We start from the raw sequence: 26767 nt of genomic DNA on the forward strand, positions 1-26767 counted from the left end.
ACCCTCAACACACACCTCAATTGTAGACCACAGACTGAATCAGTAAGTAATTTATTTCCCCCAAGGACTCGGGTTAATAGAGTTCCTCCCTTCCATGACCCAACTCATTCAGAAATAGCTCCTCTTTCTTCATGAGGTGAATGCTAATTCTTTTCCAAGACCAGTTTTTTCAAAGCATATTTTAGAAAAACGAGGGAGGGGGAAGGAGGAAGTTATTCTTTGAAAACTGCTACTTTTTGCATTGTCTTATTTTTATGTCTGGAAATTCCATCAAGTATCTTGACCATGGATTCAAAGAATTTCAGAAATTGAGGGCATTTTGAAAGACTATTCATTATATTTTTTCATTCTATTCTGGAATTCCCTCTACTGAACCAGCCAATTTGCTGAATTGAATACAATCATAATTTCCCTGTATATAATTCTTTGTTGCATCCAAGTGATGTCTTAAAGACATTATTATTCATTGAGTTGCAAAAGTGGATGATATTTATAGAACCTGGCAAAATGATCAACTCTTCTTGGTTTATTCCTGTTTCCAAAACTAACTTAGAGAATTTTGGTTTTGTTTTTTTTTAAATTCATTCAGTACAATATTTTGATCATACCTTTGTTATAATGCAATTATTTTCATTTCACTTAGCCTTATTTTTATGTTCTTTTCTAAAGTGTTGATTCTTTGAAAGATTGATATATTGTTATTTTAATGACCACAATAATAACTTTCTGTGTACCAGGCAGTGTTCAAAATTTCTTACACAGATTATCCCACTGAATCGTCTTAACAACCCCATAAAGATAGATTTGTTTAATATTTCTAACTCACAGATTTTTAAAATCTGAAGCACAGAGAAAATAAGGAATTTTCCCAGGACAGAAGAGTTGATAAGGACCAAACTAGAATTGAAACATGTTTTCAAGCTACACTTTGAAAAGTGGAAGAGGGAAGAGGGAAAGAGAAAAGAAGGCAGGTGGAAAGAAAGAGGAGAGGTGGAAGAAGAAAAGAGGTAGAGAGAAAAAAGTAGAGAGCAAAAGGGAAGAGGGAAGGTGGAGTTGGGTTTTTATTTATTTATTTATTTATTTATTTATTTATTTATTTATTTATTTATTTATTTATTTATGGTTTTGGGGCCACACCAAGTGACACTCAGGGGTTACTCCTGGCTATGCGCTCAGAAATTGCTCCTGGCTGGGGGACCATATGGGACACATGGTATCGAACCCAGGTTCGTCCTGGGTCAACCACATGCAAGGCAAATGCCCTATCACTGTGCTATTGCTCTGGCCCCAGGAGTTGAGAGTTTTTGCATGGTTCACCTCTCCTTTTTGTGACAACAGTTTGTTGGTTTATTTTAATTAGTCATCATGAAATAATAATAAAGTTATTAATGATTGGATTTTAGTATACAATGTTTCAACAGCAATCAATGTCCCCTTCACTAGAGTGACTTCCCTCCAGTATGCCTCCCCAATTCCCAGTAGCCTTCCACTTACCAGTCTGCTTCTACAAAAGACACACATATATATGTACATAAAAATAAGTTTTTTCACTGTAGTTTACTTGCCTCAACAATTCTTAGGACTTGAACCATTAAACACTTTACTGTGGTTTAAACAAATTTGTAATGACAGTTATGCATACCTATATTTTTGTCTGTGGGAAAATAATAATGAGAAACTGAGAGTAAGCAATCTACCAAGAAGGAAGAGATTAGGCATTACAGTTCACTGCCATAAACTACTGGCTATAGGAAAAGGATCATGAGAATTTCTAGGAGTGGAAATCATCATCTGTTTACTAAAGGTGGTATAGGAGAGGTATTCCTGACCCTGGAAAAAGTAACTATAAGGAGGAAATATTTAAAAGGAAGAATGAAGATTTGACAGCAAATAGTCTCTTTCTCTGTCTCCAAACATCCTGGGTCACTTTCTACCTGCATCATATGATTAAGTATATGCAGGTCATGCTTGATATTCTTTGACCTGGGCTGGGAGAGTCCCACACCTGGTGTTGTTTAAAAACCTCTCCCAACTTAATGCTTGGGAGTAACTCCTGGAGGTACTTGGAGTTCCAGACATCACACCCAGTTTTCCTGAATGCAAAGTATGTGCTCCAGTCCAATGCAACTACCTCTTAGGCCCTGATTATTTATGGTTTTCTATTTTATTTTATTGAAACAATTGTGGTCTACAGAACCCTTCATAGTTGAATTTCAGATATACAATGAGTGAGTGCCATTTTCATCACTAGTGTCAACCTCCCTCTACCAATGGACACAGAGTACATCCTATACCACCGTCCTTTGCCCCTTGTGATTTTAAGATTCCATAAGGTGACTGACCACTTATGAGTAAGTCAGATATCTTGCTGGTGTTATGTGAGAGAAAAGAGAGTCTTATTCCTTTGAAAGAAAAGTTTAACCCATATCTTAGTATGGTGAGTCTGTACTATCCAGAGAGGTCAACGTAAGATTTCTGCCCTGCATTTATCATTTATCATTGGATAATCCAATGTGACCTAACTGGTCTTTAAAATAATAGTGATAGCTGCCCTGCCTGTTTTGAGATATTTCTAAGGATGAAATGAAATGATGAAAGAACTTTGTAACCTATAATTTGAAAATTGAGCTTTATTTGTCAAGTGAAAACATCTTCAAGAGGATTCCAGCCTCTCTTTTTCCTGTTTAATGAGCCTGATTTTGCAGGGATCCAGGCATCTAGAACTCATGAGGGGAAAAATTGTTTTTAATGAAGAGAAATAAGTATAGATAATTTCAGTCAAATTTTAACATCCCAGGCAATGCATTTCTCCAGTAGCATCTCTTCCAGTGTGATTTGTTGAGATCTATTGGAGACCATTCTATCCTTCAGAAAATGGCTCTGAGTTAGGACCTAAAAGCAGATGGACCTAATGCTGGCATCTACATTTGGTTTGATTAAACTAGAGAGAAATATAAATTGGTAGTATATTTAAATCTTCCCAAATTCTAATGCTATCCGAGTCGAATACACAAGTTAGGGAGAGAACTGGACATACTCTGTGGAGGTTGGTTTTTAAATTACTATTGTTCCTTAGAACTATTTGCTTATAATATGGCTGGCCTTGAAAAATCTCTGTGTAAATAGTAGGTATCTATTTTTTCAGATGAAATTTGTAATGAGAAATACAACATATTTCCTGAAAACACACACCATACTTGTTACTGACTTCCTCATCATGTTGCTGAAAACCCTGAGAGTTGGTTTGTCTGTTTCTCTGGATATTTTGTTTTGTTTTGTTTCTGAGGATCAGATGAAACTATGATGAAAGAACTTTGGTAAACATTATTCCCATTGGACTGTGTAAGTAAAGTGAAAACTCCTTCCAGTCCAATAATCATCTTCTTAACCCTTGACTTTGTCACACTCAGTCACTTGTCTTTGCAAATCTGTGAATTTATAGTAAATGCTGCCTCTTTGCAACTTTTAAAAAAAAATAAGTTGATTGATTAATTTTGCCCTCCTTCCATCTGTGGCTGTTGCTATGGCTACATCCAAAGGGATGCACTTGCTTGGCTCTAGTACTTGCACACTTAGCCACAGTGCTCTCTGTGTTCAGGCACTTTTCTTGTGGGTCTTCCACGCACCTGACTCTACACCAGAGATCACATTTTCTGGGGCCACACAGTGGTCTCAGGCAGTAAGGCAGCTGTCAGTTTGCTCAGCACATGTGGTTTATACCAGGAGTCAAATGCTTGACCTCATGTTTGAAGGCAAGTGCTTTTAACTTCTGAGCCCCCCAACCCTTAACTCTTGGAGCTCTTCTTTATTTTTTTAAATATAGGGGCCCTGGTCATTTTTTAATTGGGGACTTGGGGTCACTAAACAGTTCTTGACTATGCTGCAGCCAGAAGAGACTTGGAGTGCTAGGGCAGCATGGTCACACCTGGTGATTCAGGGATGGAGAAAGGGGGATGTCCATGGAGTTCTAGGGATTGAATTTAGGACTTCTTACTTACAAAACATGTGCTCCTTTATTTTTTTCTTGAGCTATTTCCCTCACCAACCTCACCCAAGAAGTAAGTGTTTTTCTTTGGGCTGGTGGTGTTCAAGCTACACCCAATGGTGATTTGGGAATATTTTCAACTTTTTGTTCAGAAATCTCTCCCAGCAGTGTTCAGGGGTCCATGATGTGCCAGGGATATAACCAGTTAGCCACTGTAGTCAGGAAGGCAAGTGTCTTAACTTCTTACTGTCTCTTCAACCACTGTATTTCATGGCAGTGTTTTTGTTGTTGTTGTTCTCTTCCAAGTTTACACCACACACTAAATATCAATATGTGTCTGTATGTATGTATGTCACTTCTTGTTGCAACATCTCAAACACTATTTGAAAAGTACCTTACCGGAAGCAGAGAAAATGGACTGCGGGTAGGGCATTTGACTTGCATGCGACTAACCTGAATTTGATCCCTGACACTATAGATAGATAATAGATAGATGACAAATAGATATGCATATATATGTATAGAGATACACATATATAACCTTCTGCATCACTGAGTATGACTCAGAAACAAAAATTTTGGAAGGAAGAGAGGAAGGGAGGGAGGGAAGAAGGAAAGAAGGAAGAAGGAAGGGAGGAAGGAAGGAAGGAAGGAAGGAAGGAAGGAAGGAAGGAAGGAAGGAAGGAAGGAAGGAAGGAAGGAAGGGAGGGAGGGAGGGAGGGAAGAAGGGAGGGAGGGAAGAAGGAAGGAAGAAGGGAAGGAAGGAGGGAGGAGGGAAGAAGGGAGGGAGGGAGGGAAGAAGGAAGGAAGAAGGGAAGGAAGGAGGGAGGAGGGAAGCAGGGAGGGAGGGAGGGAGGGAAGGTGGGAGGGAGGGAGGGAGGGAGAAAAAGAGAGAAAGTATACAGGAGTTAAGGCACGTTTCTTGCACACAGCCAACCTCAGTTTGAGCATAGCACTGCATGTGATTCCTAAAGCACTCCCAGAAAAAGCTCTGAGCACCACCAGATGTGGCTCAAAATAAAAAAAAATATATATCTACAACAAAATACTAAACAAAAAAAAAACTAGAAGGTCAGCAAAATTACAGATAAAACTCTTAGAGTTCTTTTCTCTTCACTCCCAACTACAATATCACATAGACATACTTAAGGTATAAGATAGACATCATCCAAATTTTTGTCCCCTACGTCTTATTATCACTTTTTTTTGTTTGTTTGTTTTTTGTTTTTTGTTTTTGGGCCACACCCAGCATTGCTCAGGGGTTACTCCTGGCTGTCTGCTCAGAAATAGCTCCTGGCAGGCACGGGGGGACCATATGGGACACTGGGATTTGAACCAACCACCTTAGGTCCTGGATCGGCTGCTTGCAAGGCAAACGCCACTGTGCTATCTCTCCAGGCCCTATCACTTTTGTTTTTATTCGTCGCATATTTACTGCCCCACTGGGAACATGAAGGTATATAAGTACAATTTGTTTAACAAATTCCCATCCTGGGAGAGCTTACACTCTAATCAAAGAAAAGTGACAGATAAGAAATCAGGGAACATCATTTGTGGAAAGAGTGAGAACACAAATGTGAGCAAGCCTGAAGAGATGAGAGGGATCGTTCTCTCTAAGGTGACATCTCAACTGAGATCAGGAGGAGGGTGGGGTTGGTAATTAGGACCTGAGGTAGAGTGTTTCTGGCAGAGGAGAAACTGTAATGTGGTTGTGGATCTGAAGATAAGTGTAGCCAGAGCAAAGTAATAGGGAGGGCAGGTGCCAGAGAATAGAGTTGGAAAGCAAAGAAAAACCCAAGGACCAACCAATGTATAGAATGCCAATGAAAGCAATGGAGGACTTCTAGAGGACTGTGTGCAAAAATAGTGAAACAATAGGGTCTTAAGGTTATGAAAGATTTCCTTTTTATAATGTATTTTTATTGAATCACCATGAGAAACAATTACAAAGTTGTTCATAACTGAGCTTCAGTTATACAATGTCCAGTACCCATCCCTTCACCTGTGCACATTTTCCACCACAAATGTCCCCAGTTTGGTTGCCTCTACAGCAGTCATTTTTTATCTCTCTATATATACATATATGTGTATATTGAAAAAAATGAAAAGAAAAATAGAAAATAAAAAGGAAGAGAAGATAAAAAGAGAAAATGTACATTAGCAACCTCATTTGTGAAAATTATTGTATCACCAATAAAATCATTAATACAACGGCAGAAGTTCTAGTAAGTTCTTGTTATATGTCCAGTCTGTTAAATTGGGGTGTTTCCTAAGGGATGACAGCATCAAACAAAAAAAGTTGTCAAGCTTCATACTTGTTGTCATAGTTGTTGTTGATAGTTGTCAAGCTATGATACTACAAATTTTAGGGGCATATACTCAGCTGCAGGGCCTCCTGGACGAAGGCCCAGTTCTAAAAATGGCGACTGTGTTTGTGGGTGTAGTTACAGTTGCCAGGCTTTTCCAGAGGAAGGAAGATATGGGGAGGGTGCCCACACTTGCTCCAAAAAAAAAAATCCTGGTGGTATCAGCCAACAATTAGCATACCTGAAGTGTGCTCAGATTGGCATCCTCGTGGAGAATTGTAGAGGATGAATGATGAGGCAGGGCCATCAGAGAAAGGGTGATTCTGGGTGATGGAGGCATCAAACATGGCTTCAGTAGGATGAGGGCTTGGCCCATCCTCTCCTCCTGAGATGGCCAGCTTTGTGCCGTGAGGGCCAAATGTTTCTTAATTTGGTTTACTTCTCATTGGAAAAAAAAAGAGTGATTCTATGGGGCTGGTTTGTTCTAACATGACGACTGCCCCTTTATCCCCTTTTAAACACTGTGATTTTCAATATGGTTACTAAAGGGTATCATACATATCACTTTATCTCCCTTCAGAATCTAGTTCTTGTCCAGAATAATCCTTTCCAATTATTATTGTCACAATGATCCCTTCTCTGCCCTAACTGCACTTCCCCATTCTTTTTTGGCAAGCTTTCTCATGTCTATTTATTACCATCCTGTTTTATATTCGATTTTTATATGCCATAAAGGAGTGTGATCTACCCTCTAATCTCACTCATTTTGCTCAGCATGATACATCTCCTTAGCAAATTTTCTTACTTAATTTTTCCTGATAACTAGGTAATATTCCATTGATAGGCTACAGTTTCCTTATCCACTCACCTGTTCTAGGACACTTGGGTTGTTTCCAGATTCTAACTATTGTGAATAGTGCTTCAATAAATAGAGGAATGCAGATGCCTTTTCTGGATTGTGTTTTTGGATCCCTAAGGTATATTAAGGTATTACTGAGTTACATGAGAACTCAATTTTTAGTTTTTTTGGGAAATGTCCATATTGTCTTCCAAAAAGGCTTGACCAATCTACATTCCCACCAGCAGTGAATGAGAGTGAGTCCCTTTCTAACCCATACCCATGCTAGCACTGGTTGTTCTAGTTCTTTTTGATGTGTGTCAGTCTCTGTGATGGAAGCTATACCTTATTGTTTTTTATTCCCAAGAAATATCTAAGATGATTTTAATATGAGTAGGGAAGATAGGGAAGCACACTGCTTGTCTCAAGGTCTTTCTGTGTCCCCAACACCTTCCTCAATAACCTGTTTGGAAACAATTTCCCAATCATTATCTCTAGATCAGACTCATCCTGTCCAAATTCACATTTTAGCTGTGTGATTATCATTTATATTTGAGTGTCCTGCTGGCGCTCAAATAGAGCCAGAACTAGACATCAGCTCCCCTGCGACTACCATCAGTTGTTCCTCCCGGATTTCCTGTCTCTGTTGATTATGTCTCCCCAGTCTCCTGGCACCCAGTCATAATCTTATTCTGACTTGTCTCTCTTCACTGTCTTTTTCAGTCTCTTGAGTCAACCCAATGATGAGTCCCTGACTGTATCGTCTGCTGTGGATTCTCTCTATATCCCAGTGGCTCTCGGCTTTTATGCAGAGCTTTGGAAAAGATGCCTGAGTTCCCGCTGAGACACATTAAATCAGCATCTCTCAGAATAAACTTTGATAATTAGAAGTTAGAAAGCTCTCCAGGGAGTTCTAATGCATATTCAAATATGAGAGACTCTGAAATAGTTCTTAGTTTTACTGAACGAAACCTTTCACATAGGGATCCTTACAGTTTCCATCCTCACTGGCAACGTTTCATTTAATTGTTAGAATTCGTAGAGGTCATCACTTAGTGGATTGTAGTAGAAGTCAAAAGTTAGCAATTCCATGAATTCAGGGTTCAAAAAGTTCATGAAAAATAAATAAGGCAATGTGGAATTATGAGTGTTAGAAATTGCTGATATTCATGAAAGAGAGAAAGAATGACAATCACAATGGCAGTGATAAATACTGTGATCATATGTTGGATAATAGCATGATGATGTCAAGCAGAAGAGGCAAGAGAAAAAGTTTGAGAGGAAAAGTGTATGCATGAATGAATCCAGTTCTACAATTGTTAAATTTTAGGGTTGGAGCAATAACACAATGGTAGGGAATTTGCCTTGCATGCTGCCAACCCTAGGACAGACCCCGGTTTGATTCCTAGCATCCCACATGGTTTCCCAAGCCTGCCAGGAGTAACCCCTAACCATTGCCAGGTGTGATCCAAAAACAGAACAAAAAATTGTTGAATTTTAAAGTGCTGCTGAGTAGATGGAGATGTCACTTACTTTACTGATGATCTCAAATTATGTTCCCCAGACTAGTAAGGTTGGTATTACTCAAGAAGTATTTGTAAATGCCATTTTTTTTTCATCTTTTCCACCCCAATCTACCAAGACAGTATGGCGGGTCCATTGATGTGTAGTTAATGAAAGCTCCTGATGATTTAGATGTCATTAAAAACCACTAGCCCTGAGCAGTGATTCTCAAACTTGCTTGTGCACCTAAATCCCCTACAAAACTTGTGAAAACATTTTCCTGGACTCATTCCTCAATATTTGATTTATTTGGTTGGGGTGGGGCACAAACTTTATAGGCTGACCTAACCAGTTCACAGGAAATGCCTGTGCTGATGATTCAGGGAATTTATTTGAGAACTGCTGTTCTAGTGAGATATCTATACTAAAATATAGGTTTAGGGATTAATGAGATAACCAAAACAATTCAAGTTTTAGGATCTCACCCTGATTATTATAGTTATTTCCTAATAGGTCTGAATACCCCTTCCCATGAGTCTCTGTGTTTTCATCATTCTCCCAATCTATTTTATAGAGAAAAGTCAGAGAAATCTTTTATAATCACAAGTGCTATTGTCTCATTAGATCTCATTTGAATTTCACTTGCACATAATCTGATTGGTTTTGTATGTATTTGGCCTTTGCCTCCCATTGGGAAGACATACAGTTGATGAGATGTCATAATTCTTAAATCCAAAGCTGCTGAATAGGCTTAAGCAAAATTCCCCCAAAGATGAAGATCAGATGTTTAATCCTAGAATTTTAGTTCTTTCTAGCATGGGCATCTATCAAAGAAATCCTACTGTGATAGGTTTGGTCAGTTTCAGTGATGATATATTATTGCTGGAGAGGCAAGATTAGCTGGCTAAATTGATCCTATTTATGTCTCACTTTTTTATGACCTATACTAGTGCAAGGTTTTAGTATGGATAAACCCAAAGTCAAATATATAACTGTGATGACTGTAGCTAAGCACAATGAGCCTAATAGAGCACACAACCTGCTTTTCTCCTTTTCCACTAAACAGAGCAGTCATCCCATTTTTCTCCTAACCTGATTAGCTGAGAAACATTATAAATATTCCATCTCCACCTAAAATAAGGGGTTGCTGGAGTTATTCCTCCACAAAGTTGCTCCTGGTTGGTTTTTGAGTCTGTAAATTTTCTACTTGTCTGGGATCCAACATCACCAGCCTCATTCTTACCCAAAGGCAAGAATGGCATTTATAAATTAAACTGAATCATGAGCAGTTATTGTCTTTTGTATTTATATCCATATAGAATGCAAATTATATGTTATAATTATATACAATTATTTTATATTTGTTTCTTATTTTCTTTTTAAAGTAATTAATTGCAATATTGTCATGACTTTTACTATCTTTATTTTATAAGAATTTTTATAGGAGTATTTTGACAGTGAAGGGAAGAGGAGATCAGAAAATGTTTTTAAAGTAGCAACTAAAAAAAGTAATAGCTTATCTATAATTGATCAGTGAATTATAACTCAGAGATTAAAAAGAAATTTAGAAGAAGAATATAACCACTATGATTAATTTAGTATTACAGAGAAGAAAATATTACCAAAAAACTGAAAATTGGCAAGTAACTCTCAGATCTTTATTAATAGAAATTTGGAAAAAATACTACTGTTATTCAGAGTTAGTTCTTATACATTTTTTAAAATGACAGACCAGTCTTGAAGTCTCCAGTTATTGTGCATTGCCAGAAATGTCTTTTTTTGATATCTTTATTTAAACACTGTGATTACAAACATGACTGTAGTTGGGTTTTAGTCACAAAAGAATACTCCCCCGTCACCAATGCAACATTACCACCACCAATGCACCCCCATTTCCCTCCACTCCCATCCCCTGCCTGTATTCAAGACAGGCATTCTACTTCTCTCACTCATTAACATTGTAATGGTAGTTGTTAGTGTTCTAACTGCACTCACCCCTCCTTGAGGTAAGCTTTATATCATGAGCAGGTCCTTCCAGCCCTCATCTCTGTGCATTATTACAATAATGATTTTTATTTTTCTTAAAACTCATGGATAAGTGAGACTATTTTGTATCTCTCTTTTCCTCTGACTTATTTCACTTAGCGTAATAATTTCCATGGCCATCCATGTATAAGAAAATTTCATGACTTCATCTCTCCAGATGGCTACATAATAGTCCATTGTGTATATGTACCACAGTTTCTTTAGCCATTCATCTGTTGAACAGCATCTTGGTTGTTTCCAGAGTCTGGCTTTTGTAAATAGTGCTGCAATGAATATATGTGTGAGGAAGGGATTTTTGTATTGCAATTTTGTGTTCATAGGGTATATCCTTAAGAGTGGTATAGTTGGATCATACAGAAGCCCAATTTTCAGGTTTTTGAGGAATCTCCATCTTGGTTTCCATAAATACTGGACTAGATGGCATTCCCACCAGCAGTGAATGAGATTTTCTTTCTTCCTACATCCCCACCAGCACTTATGTTCTTGTCCTTTGTGATGTGTGCCATTCTTTGTGGTGTGAGATGGTACCTCATTGTTGTTTTGATTTGTATCTCCGTAATAATTAGTAATGTGGAACATTTTTTATGTGCTCTTTGGCACATTTGTATTTCTTCTTTGAGAAATTGTCTGTTCATTTCTTCTCCCCATTTTTTGATGGTTATATTTTTTTGATGGTTAGATGTTTTTTCTTGTTAAGTTCTGTCAGTAGCTTGTATATCTTTGATATCAGCCCCTTGTCTGATGTGTATTGGATGAATAGTTTCTCCCATTCTGTGGGTGGCTTTTATATCCTAGGCACTATTTCCTTTCAGGTGCAGAAGCTTCTGAGCTTAATACAGTCCCATCTGTTTATCTCTGTTTCCACTTGCTGTTTCCTCCTTGAAAACGCCTTTAGTCTCAATGTAATGGAGTATTTTATGTTGTTCATATGTTTATGAATATGGAGTGTTTATATGTTGTTCAATATACTTATGGCTTCAGGTCTGATATCCAGGTTTTTTTTTTTTTTTTACTTTTTAAAAATAATTTTTATTTTGACCACAGTAGATTACAAATCTTTCACAGTAACAATTTAGGTACATAGTGACATTGAATCAGGGGCATTCCTACCACCATTGTTGTCTTTCCTCCACCCTTGTTCCCAGCAAGCATCCCATAACCCCCTCTTTTGCCCCCTGAACTGCTACTATAAGAGGTCCCCTCTGCATCTAGCTTGTTGTAGATTGGCTTTCGATTTTGTTTTTGGTTTTGGATTTGGTACCTAAGTCTGATCATTTTTTATTTCTACTCAATGTTCATATGACTATTTGGTCTTGGTAACCTCCATTATTTCTCCCCCAATTTGTGAGGCAGAACAAGATGGTCCAAGTGATATTGTTCTGTTAGAAGAAAAGAAAAAGGAAAAGAGGCAAAAGTCAAACAAAAATGGGAGGAGTCCTTCTAGAGATTATAAGAGAAGGGAAAAAGGAAGAAAAAAACATAACAATTCAAAAGAAGTTATATTTTGTGATCTTTAGAGTTGTTTTTGTTTGTTTGTTTGTTCTTGCTTTGCTTTGTGGCCACACACATAGCAAAGCTCAGGAATTATTTCTGGCTATATCCAGGTTTTTAATCCATTTAGATTTGACCTTTGTGCATGGTGTAAGATGGAGGTCTGAGTTTGCTTTTACACAAGTGGCTGACCAGTTTCTTCAATGCCACTTGTTGAAGAGGCTTTCCTTGCTCCATTTTACATTTCTTCATTCTTTATCAAAGATTAATTGATTGTATATCTGGGGCACATTGTCTGAATGCTCAAGTCTATTCCACTGATCTGAGGGTTGTCTTTATTCCAGTATCATGATGATTTAATGACTGTAGCTTTGTAATACAATTTAAAGTTTGGAAAAGTGATGCCTCCCATACTCCTTTTCCCAAGGATTGCTTTAGCTATTCGTGGGTGTCTATTGTTTCAAATGAATTTCAGGAGTGTTTTATTTACTTCTTTGAAAAATGTTGTGGCTATCCTTAGAAGAATTGCATTTAATCTGTGCAATGCTTTGGGGAGTATTGCAATATTAGTTATGTTAATGCTGCCAATCCATGAGCAGGGTATGTGTCTCCATTTCCTTGTGTCCTCTTTTATTTCTTGAAGCAGGGTTTTGTAGTTGTAAGTTTGTAAGTTGACTTCAAGATATTTGAGTTTGTGTGACACTATTTTAAATGGAATTATTTTTAGTAATATATTTATTTAAACACCTTGATTACAAACATGATTGTGTTCAGTCATGTAAAGAACACCCCCTTCACCAGTGCAACATTCCCTCACCAATGTCCCAAATCTCCCTCCTCCCTACCCCACATCCATCTGCACTCTAGGCAGGCTTTCTACTTCCCTCATTCATTCACATTGCTATGATAGTTCTCAATGTAGTTATTTCTCTAACTGCACTCCACTCTTTTTGGTGAGTTTCATGTTGTGAGCTAGACCTTCCAGCCTCCTCTCTTCTGTCTCTGGGAATTATTGTAAAAATTTCTTTAGTTTTTCTTAAGAGCCATAGATGAGGGAGACTATTCTGCATTTATCTCTCTTCCTCTGACTTATTTCACTCAGCATAATAGATTCCATGTACACCCATGTAAAGGAAAACTTCATGACTTCATCTCTCCTGATGGCTGCATAATATTCCATTATGTATATGTACCAGTTTCTTTAGCCTGAATGGAATTATTTTAATGTCAATTTCTTCTCTATCATTATTTGTATACAAAAAGGCCATGCATTTTTGTGAGTTAATTTTTTAGCCTGCCACTTTGCTATATGATACTACTGTTTCTAGAATCTTTTTGGTAGAATCTTTATGGTTTTCTAAATATAGTATTATGTCATCTGCAAACAGTGAAAGCTAGACTTCTTCCTTTCCTGTCTGGATGCCCTTGATATCTTTTTCTTCCCTAATCACTGTGACAAGAATTTCCAGTACTATGTTAAATAGGAGTGGTGAGAGAGGGCAATCTTGTTTTGTACCAAATTTTAGAAGAAAGGCTGTTAGTTTATCTACATTGAGAATAATGTTTTCCATTGGCTTGTGGTAGATGGCCTTGACTACATTGAGAAAAATTCTCCATTCCCATCTTGATGAGAGTTTTTTTTTTATCAAGAATGGGTGTTGGACCTTATCAAATGCTTTCTCTGCATCTATTGATATGACCATATGGTTTTATTTTTCTTTTTGTTAATATGGTGTATTATGTTGATTGATTTACATATGTTAAACCATCCTTGCATTCCTGGAAAGAATACTACGTGGTCGTGTTGTATGATCTTCTTGATGAGGCATTGGATCCTATTTCCCAGGATTTTGTTGAGAATCTTTGCATATGTGTTCATCAGGGATATTAGTCTGTAGTTTTCTTTTCTTGCAACATCTCTGTCTGGTTTTGGTATCAGGGTTCTATTAGCTTCATAAAAACTAGTTGGGAATGTTCCTGATTTTCCAATTTCATGAAAGAGCCTGAAAAGGAGTGGGAGTAGTTTCTCTAGAAAGAATTCCTTAGTGAATCCATCTGGGTCTGGGCTTTTGTTTTTGGGAAGACTTTTGATTACTCTTTTAATTTCCTCAGTAGTGATGGATCTATTTAGATATGCTAGATCATCCTGGTTTTACTGTGGGAGATTGTAGGAGTCCAAGAATTTATCCATTTCTTTCAGGTTCTCATGTTTCATGGCATAGAGTTTCTCAAAGTAGTCTCTGATTACCTTTTAAATCTCTGCAGTATCTGTAGTTATCTCACCCTTTTCATTTCTAATCCAGTTAATTAAGCTTTTCTCTCTCTGTTTCTTTGTGAGTTTTGCTAGTGGTTTATCAATCTTGTTAATTCTGTAAAGAACCAACTTTTGCTTTTGTTAATCTTTCTAATTGTTTTTTATTTCCATTTCATTGATTTCTGCTCTAAGCATTATTATTTCCTTCTGCCTACATATTTTTAGCTCCTTTTGTTGTTAATCATTGTCTAATTTTAAAAGATGTGTCATTAACTATTTATGTAGGCCCCTTCTTCCTTTCTAATGTGTACTTGCAAATCTATAGTTTCCTCTTAGTACTGCTTTTGCTGTGTCCCATAAATTCTGATAGTTTGTGTCTTCATTGTCATTATTTTCCAGAAATGTTTTGATTTTCTCTTTGATTTCATCTCTGACCTACTGGTTGTTCAGCAGTGTGATGTTTAATTTCCAAGTATTAAAGTTTTTCTTCTGTGACCCTTTGTAGTTCACTTCTAATCTCAGTGCCTTATGATCTGAGAAGGTAGTTTGTACAATTTCTATCCTCTTGATTTTATGGAGATATGTTTTATGGGCCAGCATGTGGTCTATCCTGGAAAATGACCTATGTGCATTGGAGAATGTGTATCCAGATTTCTGGGATGGAGTGTCCTATATATAGCTACTAGTCCACTTACTTCCATTTCTCCTTTCAGAGCTAGTATATTCTTATTGGGTTTCAGCCTGATTGGCCTATCAAGGCAATGTTGCGGTCTCTCACTATTATTGTGTTGCTATTGATGTCTTCTTTCAGGTTTGTCAACAACTATATTAAATATTTTGCTGAGTCCTCATTAGGTGCGTATATGTTTAGTAGAGTGATTTTTTCCTGCTGTACTTATCCTTTGATTAGTACAAAATGACCCATTTTGTCCCTTATAACTTTTCTGAGTCTAAACTTTGTATCATCTGATATTAATATGGCCACTCCAACTTTTTAAGGGAGTTTGCTTGAATGATTTTCCTTCATACTTTTATTTTGAGTCTGTATTTTCTGACTATTTAGATGTGTTTCTTGTAGGCAACAGAATGTTGACTTCAGCTTTTAACCATTCTGTGTCTCTTAACTGGTTCATTTAGTTCATTGATATTGAGAGAGATAATTGTCATGGGATTTAGTGTCATCTTTGTGTAGAAGTTTGCTGTTTCTGTTGGCCTGTCTTGTCCTTTTTTTTTTTTTTTTTTTTTTTTGGTTTTGGGGCTACACCCGGTGACACTCAGGGGTTACTCCTGGCTATGTGCTCAGAAGTCGCTCCTGGCTTGGGGGACCATATGGGACACCGGGGGATCGAACTGTGGTCCGTCCTAGGCTAGCGCTGGCAAGGCAGACACTTTACCTCTAGCGCCACCATGCCGGCCCCCTGTCTTGTCTTAAAGTAGACCTTTCAGTTTTTCTTTTAAGGCTTGTCTTGAGTCTGTAAAGTTTCTGAGCTGCTGTTTATCCATGAAGCTATGTATAGTTTCTTCAAACCTGAAAGTGAGACTAGCTAGGTGTGGAATTCTAGGTGAAGCATTCTTTTCATTGAGTTTTGTCACAAAATCCCACCATTGCCTTCTGGCCTTGAAGGTTTCTTGTGACAGGTCTGCTGTAAATCTTAAGGATGCTCCTTTGAATGCAGTTTCCCTTTCTTATCTTGCTGCTTTCAGTATTCTATCCCTATCTGTGAGATTTGTCATCGTGACTAGGATGTGTCTTGGGATGCTTTTCTTCAGGTCTCTTTTAGCTGGTACTCTTCGGGCATGCAGGATTTGGTTGCATGCCATCTTTAGCTCTGGGAGTTTCTCTGTAATAACATCTTTGACTATTGATTCTTCCTGGGGATTTTTTTCCTGGGTCTCTGGAACTCCAATATTCTTATGTTGTTTCTGTTGAATTTATTAAGAACTTCTATTTTTATCTGTTCACATTCTTTGAGCATTTTTTCCATTGTCTGATCATTTGCTTTACAGTTCTTTTTCAGTCTCTTCTGCTATATGGAATTGTTCTGCATCTCATCTTCCAACTCGCTGATTTTGTCCTTGGCAGCTGTTATTCTGTTGGAGAAGCTTCCCATTGAGTTTTTAATTTCATCTACTGAATTTTTCAGTCCTATCATTTCAGTGTGGAGTTTTCTGATTTCTATCTTTGTGTTCTCTTCAACTTGATCTATTCTTTCTTTGAGTTCTATGAGCAACCTCCATATTACTACTCTAAACTCCTTGTCTGAGAGGTCAACTATATGGTTGGTAATTTCTGGGTCACCAGAGCTGCCATCTTTATTCTCAGCGCATGCTGTTGTCCTGTAATAAATAATAAAATAAATAATAAATAAATAATGTTTCCCCCATTAACGTGCTAGTCACGTGGCTTTTACTGCATGTCATGGTGTGTTTCATGGGATAGGAGAAGCACATGGCCGCGTATTGAAGTAGAGCTGCTCTGGTCCTCCCTTCTCTGTTTCCTGGCCATCGAACCTTGATGGGATTAAATTCACTGGGGTCTTCCTCAGCAGTCTCCACAATGATCATGAAGCCACTCTCATACATTTTTTAAAACAAATTAATTTAATATAGATTACACAACTGTATGTCTCAAGTACTTTGCTAAACAGTAGAAAAATGATCAATAGTTTCTAGGATCCTGTGTGAGATTCTGAAACATTATTGTTTTTATGGTGGGTGTTGTGCCAGGATTACACCCAGGAATTCATGTATATGAATGCATGTGATCCACCACTGAGCCACACCCACACCCTGAAATGTCTTCTTTTATATTTGAGATCCTAGGGATTGTATCCAGGGCCTCACATGTGGAAGACAAGAGCCCTACTGCTGAGCTACAACCTCAGCCCTTTAGAAGAACTGTCATTTCCAAGTTTGTTCTGCTCTCATTACGTAGTCCTGCTGTTACATAGCTGCAAACATATTAAACTGTGTTTATGAACCAGAGAGTTAGTATAGAGGTTAAGATGCTTTCCTTGTATACTGCAATCCTAATTTAATACCTGGCACCATATCTAATTCCCATGATCATTAGCAGGAATGATTTCTGAGCACAAAGCCAAGAGTAGGCCCTGAGCACTGCTAGGTAGAACCCCAGAACAATAGCAATAACAAAAATACTATACCATGTTTAAATGAAATCAGGAAAGGATGGTGTTTGTAAAGAGACTTTATGTAAATCCTTATGAGCTTTGATATTTTTATCCACAGAATCAAGACAATAGTAATCTTATCTATCTTCTAATAGAAAGTATGCAAAAGTACTTTGAAAGTATTAGTAAAATAAAATGTTAAAAATAAATAAATGAAAAAAATAAATGAAAGGAAAAACAGGGGCAGGATGGGAAGAGAGATAAATGAAGAAAAGTAAGAAATGCAACAGCAATGTAACTACATTTTAGGGTAGAAAAAGAGTGGGAAACTGTTTTTTAAATATGTGAGTGTAATGAGGCCTACAGAGGTTAAGTGTCTTGCATTAAGTCTCACAATAAGTCAATGGTGCAAAGAAAGAAAATAGAAAAGGAAATGAGGAAAATACTCTAAAATTTTGAAGTCAAGAAGGTTCTCACAAAGCTGACCCAGGAGGCCTGCTACAACTCTCCAGGCCCTCTCACTTTGCTCTGAAAACAGTGAAGTGACAGCCTTTGGAACCCAGCCAGGGGTCACTGGTTTCTACAGGCATTTTTCCAAGGGTCTCAATCAGGAATCAGGTGCAAACACCCTTCCACTCTCAGCGTTCACCCCATTATATCTGAACTCCTCTCTCCTAAGTCCAGAGTTCAGGGAGAGAAAATCAGCACCTAAGTTGAGTGTTTTGCTATTATTCCATTTTACTAAAGCTATTCCCCTGGCCCTGGACACCCCTCAAAAAATCTTTAGATTACTTCAGAGATTCAAATGATCTCAAAGTACTTTGTAAAACAACAGGAAAATATAGTTTCTAGGATCCTGCATAACATTCTGAAACATTTTTGTTTATATTGGTTGTTAAAGCAGTGAGACTTGACTTACTTGATAGTTTGAAGAAGAGTGTGTCTCCTATGATTTACTTACATGTTTTTCTGTGTTTAGCATTTAAATCTGTAAAATTCATAATCCAGGACAAGCATATTGTATGAAAAAGTACCCTTAAGAATAAGACATTTTTAATAACATAGGTAAAAGGAAGAAAGGCAGTCATTAGCAAGTTCTATTTTGGAAATGATATTGAGAAAAGGAATGTTCCCCTGAAATTATTAGAAACAAAACAAAATAAAACCTCTAAGCCAAATGGTAGGTGGGCTTAGAATAGATTTGGAATATAGTTGCCTTGAGATTTATTAGCTCAAATCATCACAGGACATATCTTCAAGCAGTTCTATTTGTGCATTTAGACTTATTTGAATGTTTGTCCTCCCAACCATGGTTTATATGTAGTTAATTTCAAAATTACCAAAAACCATCCCACCATCCCATATGTTAAAGAAATAAGAAAAGAAGGATGCAATGATTTCCTTAAAATGTTATTTTTGTCAATGAGATAGATCTTCCACCAGACCAGAAAATAGCTAATAGCACATCATAAATTCCTTTGCTTTAAGACAAATTCCCCTGGTAACACAGGTCAGTGGTTCCACAAATTAATACTGAAAGTTTAGGGGCTCTGAAAGTCCTTGTCTAAAAAAGAAAAACTAATTTATGTTATGTGAGCTGTATTTCAAGAAACGTAACTGACATTATTTACCCCAATAAAGAAACAATAAACCAAACAACATGTTAAACAAATAAAATAAATGCATATAAGGCTTTACTTTGTCATTTCAATATTTGACCCTGAAGTAAGGGTTGATGATCCCCCAATGGCAGGCAGACTATTCTAGAATTCAAAAATCTACTGCTTAAGTCATGAGTAGGAACAAGACAGGAAGAGTTTGGTTGCATTAACAATGATTGCAGTAGGTTTGATCTGATAAATTAAATAATCTTTGTTTTATTAATCCAACCAAGTCAGAGTATGACTGATAAGCAGCTCATTTATATCACTATTATACACAAATCCTTGCTTTTTTTTTTTTTTCATCTGCCAGGGGAACCCAAAAGGGTTTCTTTCATACAAATTGAATTTACAGAATTGACTTTACAATGAATTACTTAGTTTGCAATGAGTTAGAGCAGTGAAACTAAATAGGAAGAAACAGATAAAAGCTATGGTAGTCTAAAGAGAGCTTTCTGGTAAGAAAGTTCTAGGAAGTAATGAAGTAATCCTGATCAAATATTAGATGAGAGCCAGAAATATGTCTCAAGAGATGGAACATATGCCTTGTGTGCAAGGTTCTGAGTTTACTGGCCCCACATGGCCCTCTGAACATCACCAGGAGTGGCTCCTATATAAAAATAATGACAATATATTTGTTAGATTGCATGTAATTATCATTTCTTTATTGAATGTCTACCTTACTCTAGGCAAGAGCCTTTTAAATCTTTCTAAACATATTCAGGAAGAAATTCATTTCTTCCCCTCAATCTGGTTTCACAAATATATTTGGAAACAGTGGTTTCCCAAAAGCAATGCTCTTCTAATAGAATATAAAATACATCCTGTTCTTTTTTTTTCTGCCCTTTTTTCCACTTAACTCCATCCTGAGGCACTACATTTATTTATAGTTTGAAAAACTCTTCTTGGGGCAAGATGAGAAAAGCAGAAGGAATACAATCCAGGAGTTATCTGAATCTTTTAAATAATTATATCTGTGAGAGGAAGGAAAATCAGGTACAAACAAAAAACAAGGACAGGAAATCATGGAGTCTGTGAGCTAGAAACCGAATTATCTTAACAGTTTATGTGATGAAGAAGAAAATAGAATTCTAAAATAGTGACAAACTTAACAGGGCAAAGTAAGTTAGTTGAACTGAGATCTTCTTGGACGCTGCCAATCCCTTTAAGGTTTATACATTCCACTTATGGCTTTTTTGTTTGTTTGTTTTTGTTTTTGTTTTTGGGCCACACCCAGTGGGTCTCAGGGGTTACTCCTGGCTGTCTGCTCAGAAATAGCTCCTGGCAGGCACGGGGGACCATATGGAACATTGGGATTCGAACCAACCACCGATTCGAACCAACCACCGATTCGAACCAACCACCTTTGGTCCTGGATCGGCTGCTTGCAAAGCAAATGCTGCTGTGCTATCTCTCCGGGCCCAAAGTATAATCTCTTAATTAATGATTGGAACTATAAATTAAGAAGACTCTCTGGAATTTTATAATCTACTTTTCCTGGATTTGTAGAACCTTAGCTGAGTTTTCTCCCAGTCCTTCAACATAAGGTAATAAAAGGTTAATCTTTTAAGCTTTTTATTTTCAACAACATCACAGGTATTAATACACACAAGAAAGATAAAATATTCAATGAGAAAACACAAATCAACTGCATCTTAAGCTAAAATTAAGACACATGTAAAATTAGAAGATGACATTTTTATTTATATATTCATTGTTTTTTAAAACCTGATTTAGCATGTTTACAATATTATAAAATTCAGGGTTTTATTGTTTCTCATCTTTTTTGACATAGGCCATATTTTTAAGTGTGATGTAATTTTTGTTGTAATTTTCTTTTTTGGGAGGTGAAGTTTTGGGGGGGCTTGGGCCACACCCGATGGTGCTCAGTGGTTACTCCTGGCTGTCTGCTCAGAAGTAGCTCCTGGCAGGCACGGGGGACCATATGGGACACCGGGATTCAAACCAACCACCTTTGGTCCTGGATCAGCTGCTTGCAAGGCAAATGCCGCTGTGCTATATCTCTCTGGGCCCACTTATGGCTTATTTTAATCAGTGACTCTATATGTCTAGATGGCCTCTTATACAGAAATAGAACCAGAAATGAAAGTTTGATGTCAGAGTTAAATTCTTGTCTGGTGCACTCATCCATACTTTGCCACAAACCACAAAACAACATGGTGTCTTGATCCTCATTTCCACCTAAGATAGAAGCCAGCTCCTTAAGTCTTCCCTCTTCTGAGTATCTCTACTATTCTTGAACTTTCTATTTTGTGGCATCGCCGAAAACCAGAGGTCAGAGCTTTTCCATGGCTGCCAAAAATACCAGATTCTTCAGATACCAGACCTTCTTGAACTTTGTATAATGTGGTTTCTTCCTACGAAGAAAAGAGGATAAAATAAATTGTTTACATTTTACCAGTTAATGATGGCAAAATATTCCATTGAACAAGCTACACTTCCATACTAAACACTTTCAACTATTGTTTTCTGTGTTTTTATGGTACAGCTCAATTAATACATGTTCAATTAATTAAGCTCCCCTACCCTTTTCTGGTTACATTTCCAATAAACTGATTATGATAGTCTACATTCTTCCATGCCAAATTTTAATATGAAATTTGGGTATCTTGTGGCATAATTGCCACAGAGATATCTATGATTGCTTAGATAATTTATATCTAGAAAGCATAGTTATAGGAGGCATGTGACAATCACAATTGACATCACCATTTGGGGGGGATTATTATATGGCGCTGGCTTTTGTATAAATATTGTTAAAAACAAAGTTGTATAGATATGCAATAAAGTATGAAATCATTTGTTGTAAAATAGGTAATGTATTCTGTTTCTCTTTTGGCACTTCTTTGCGCCAGCATTTTAATTAGCAATTTACAGAAACCTTTGCAAAATATAAGTAAACAAGGCTCCTTACAGTTGCTTTTGGCATTTGTGGTTTGAACATAATTGCACTGCATTTTTGAACAACTAAATGAATTCCACATGAAGAGAGCCATACTCACTCTCTCTCCTCTCCCTTGAAATCCACAGACGTCTTGCCGGAAACGCTTTGACATACATTCCCAAGGGAGCATTTGCTGGCCTTTACAGTCTTAAAGTTCTGTAAGTAAACCGGGGGTATTTGTATATATTGTGAATTTAGTGTCAAGTGAATGCTAAACTGCAAAGATGAAGTCCCTGTTCTAAGCTACTTAGATTCATGGGGATAAATCATCTGAATTCCTAGTTTCCCTAAGGATCCAAAAACCATATTCAACACTTGGTTGAATTAGTGTGTGTAAAAATTTCATCTCTTCTTATCTAATTACAATATCTAAAATTGTTTGCTCATGTATAACCAATTTAACGACTCAACCCAGTGATGAAATTCATCCCCTTCCCATATGTGTCATGAATATGAAAAGGGGATATTTATTTTGATCACTTACTGAATGAATTTCAATGATGCTGACATAATGAGAACTTCCTTTAAAGTCTTCATATGAGGCACTCAGTGACATAGGAAGGATAAGAAGAGTCCTTTTTATAGGAACCTTTTGCATGTAGGTCATAGTCAAAGGACAGGGGACTTACTATATATTTTGGGCATGATGGAGGGCCAAGGAAGAGGTGTGAACAGAGAATCAAATACCCAGGTATCACAGTTGAGCAGGATCACAATGAGCTTAAGTCAAAACCCCTTCCAGGAACTCTGTTCATGCTTCTCTAAAGACAATTTTGAAGAAGCAAATTCAATTGTAAAACATTTTCAAAGGAAAACTGACTATTGAACAACATGGACTAGGGATGCCAAAAAAATCCTATAACTTTTGACTTTTCCAAAATTTAACTACTAAATATAGCCCACTGTTGGCATGAACCTTTCACTTCCCATAGTCAATTAATATACAGTTTTTCTGTCATAGGTATTATCTACTACATTCTTAAAATTAAGTGAGCTACAGAAAAGAAAGTGTTGTTTAGAACAGGGGGCCAGAGTGATAGTACAGCAGGTAGGGTGCTTGCCTTGCATGCAGTCAACCCAGATTTGATCACCAACACATCCAAAGGTTCCTGGGCCAACCAGGAGGGATCCCTGAGCCAGAGCTGGTAGTAGACCCAAACATCCCCCTTCCCAAAAAAAATAACATTAGAAGGAAAAGGAAATATATATATATATATATATATATATATATATATATACAGTGCTTTCTGTGTTTATTGAAAAACACCTGTGTATAATTAGACTCACACAGTTAGAATCCATATTATTTGAGGATCACCTTATTCCAGTGTTAGAGCAAAAATCTGTGAGAGGCAAGATGGTCCAGCCTACTGCAAAGTGTTTTTGAATATATGTTGTATATATGAGGACATTCTTGTATTTCTACAAATTAGAATGTAGTAATCGATTGCCCTGTGAGATACTACATAGCCCAGCATAAAACATTCTCTTACAGTGAGGCCAGAGAGGTAGTACAGAAGTCAAGGCAATTTGCCTTCAACCCTGCTGACCCCAACTTGAATTCCTGGTACCACATATGTTCCCCCAAGCACCACCTGTGAATCCTTCCTGAGGACAAACCCTAGACTAACCCTAAATACCTCGTCTTGCATCTTGTTTGATTTATGACAGTCCTTCCATACTACCACAAATAAAATTAATAATCTTTGGCATTAAAGAGGAAAATGTGCCCCTTTGACTTGAGACCAACCAATTAAGAGAAAATAATAAACAAAATAATGAACAAACAAAATAAATAATAAATAAAACCTTTTCTATTTATAAAGTCAATGTGAGAAAGAATGATGATATTGAATATGCAAAAAGAACATATAACTAATATTTATCTGTACAAATAGAGTAAAGAGGGCATGTGCATAAAGAAGAGAAAAATAACAATAATCCAGTTCAACCAAATGTGAAGAAGAAAAAAGAGTAACTGTCATTCATGGCTACAGCTTTTGGATTGGGATTTGGGGTGCCACATCCAGTAAGCAGGGCTTAGGAATCAGCAGTGATTAGGAATCACTCCTGACAGTGCTTAGGGGTCCCTGTGTGGTGCTGGGGATTGAGCCCAAGTTAGCTGAATACCTTTCCTTGCTTCTGCTGCTAGACCATTTTTTTATTATTTAAAGTCTTGTTATTCTCTAGAAGAGCTCTAATATTTATGATTACTCATCTCATGGCATTAGCCTTAAAAAAAAAATATATATATATGCTTTGACATGATGTTACAAAAACATCTACTCTAGTAGAACTCTAAACTATGCAATTCTTAGCAGAGTTCTTTTTTTTTCCCATCTGGGCAGTTCAGGAATGGAATTTGGTTCTGACACCCTGTGCTAGAACCAAAGCTCCACAGCAGTGATGGTTGGAACTAACCATACAAAAGTCACCATTAGCCAAAATTCCCTCAGTCCCAAGTAGACCCAGAGAAGAGTCTTAGTAGTTTAGTAATTTCTTGATATCAAAACACAGAACAACTAGATTGAAGGAATCAAAGAATCAGGCCATAAATTATGAAGTCCTTTTTTAATCTCCCTCTGTTTCACTGCATCTATTCTTAGTTATTGGCCAAAAATAAGTCATCCAAAAATTGTATCAGTAGAGCAACATGAAGATACTATATGAAAGTGAACATTCTAAAGCTCCTTGGAGTAAGAAATTAAAAAAATGAAGTCAATATTTCTAGAAAATATGTTTCATTTTGTTTTCCTATTCATTATATGAATGATAAACATAAAGTGCTAAGTACTCAGTTCATGGTGTATTCTGCTTCTATTCAATAGACAAATTAAAAGAATATTTATAGAGGAAATCGGCCGCCATGTTGTGAATGTTTTCTGTTTTAATTGTATCCCATAGTGCTATAAGCACTTTAATTGTTTTGTCTCCCACAAGAATATTAAACAAAAAAATTTAACTCACTGAAAACTTATAAAAGATATCCTGTGAGAAACTGCTTGCTTTAAAAGTTATTAATATTAGGGCCTGGAGAGATAGCACAGCACTAAGGCATATACCTTGCACTCAGCTGACCCGGAACAGACCTGGATTTGATCCACAGCATCACATATGGTCCTCTAAGCCTGCCAGGGTGATTTCTGAGCACCACCAAATGGGACTCAAAAAACAAACAAAACAAAAGTTATCATTATTAAAAGTTACCATTTTTAAAAGCTAGATTAAATTTTGTTTTCTTAAGCCAAATAAAGCTACTGAAAAAGTAATGAGAAATAAGAAGAAGACACTATCTAAAAATCTCTAGTCCTCATCAATTGCCTGGTAGTGAATCTAAGCAAGCTCTTTAATGATGAATATAATTTAGTAAACATATCTGTCTAATTTTCATGCTGTACACCTGAAATCAACACCATGCTTGCTGGGCCAGAGTTCAAACCCAGGGCTTCACATAGACAAGAGTAATAGTCAGATAATCTACCCCTGAGCCACATTCCCAGTTTTATATAATTATCTTAACCATTATGACTCCTATAAAAATATTAAAAATAACAAAGTAATAAATACCTTTAATCCTTTACTCTAGTTGTTTTATTTCTATTTCATTTTCATTTTATTTAGGGTGGTAGTTTGAGCCATACTCAGTCATGCTTGGAGTTCACTTTTACTGGTGTTTGGAGTACCGTTTAGTACTACAGGCAGTGCTAGCCCATTCTGCACCGAACTATCTCTTGTGATCTTTCCAGATATTTAGCAAAATCATATTTTTAAAATATTGCTGCTAAGTGAAGCATGAGTGAGCAATTCAATAGGTTTTTTTTTTTTTTTTGGTTGTTCGTTCACACCCGGCAGTGCTCAGGGGTCACTCCTGGCTCTACACTCAGAAATAGGTCCTGGAAGCTCGGGGAACCATATGGGATGCTGGGATTTGAACCGCTGTCCTTCTGCATGCAAGGCAAACACCTACCTCCATACTTTCTCTTCGGCACCTTCAATACATATTTTTGTCAGCAATATATTCCTCACAAAATTTAGATGTCAATTAAACCTCTTATTTGTATCTTATTTACTTTTATCATAATGATTGGAGAACATTTTTTGTGAAGTTTAAATTATATATATTCAATTTTTTTGGAGAAGCAAATATAAAAAGGTAAACTTTTGATATTCAGATAATTATGCAATATATAAAATTCAAGCTATAATTTCCTCAAACTGGAAGTAATGAAATCTCCCCCACAAATTTACCTTTCTTCGTAAGGAAACTACATTTTTGGACTCAATTCACAAAATGTTGGTTGAATCCAGTTTTTTTTTTTTTTTGGTTTTTGGGCCACACCCGTTTGACGCTCAGGGGTTACTCCTGGCTATGTGCTCAGAAATCGCCCCTGGCTTGGGGGGACCATATGGGACGCCGGGGGATCGAACCGCGGTCCTTCCTTGGCTAGCGCTTGCAAGGCAGACACCTTACCTCCAGCGCCACCTACCCGGCCCCGAATCCAGTTTTTTTAAGGTCAAAATGTTGATTAAAAACTAACAAAGAAGACTCCCAGCTGAGGAGTACAAGACTTAGTTCTGAATCCAAGC

General features: G+C 37.0%; 1 protein-coding gene across 1 annotated transcript in view; it reads left to right on the plus strand.

The window, feature by feature from the left end:
- Positions 1-26767, plus strand: part of LGR5 (leucine rich repeat containing G protein-coupled receptor 5) — a 155097-nt gene that overhangs the window by 73429 nt on the left and 54901 nt on the right. Inside the window, exon 3 of the mRNA XM_049783030.1 lies at positions 22267-22338. Coding sequence (XP_049638987.1) covers positions 22267-22338 — 72 coding nt within the window. The remainder of the gene's footprint in view (positions 1-22266; positions 22339-26767) is intronic.

This window comes from Suncus etruscus, chromosome 11, assembly GCF_024139225.1.
Source record: "Suncus etruscus isolate mSunEtr1 chromosome 11, mSunEtr1.pri.cur, whole genome shotgun sequence".
Lineage (NCBI taxonomy): Eukaryota > Metazoa > Chordata > Mammalia > Eulipotyphla > Soricidae > Suncus > Suncus etruscus.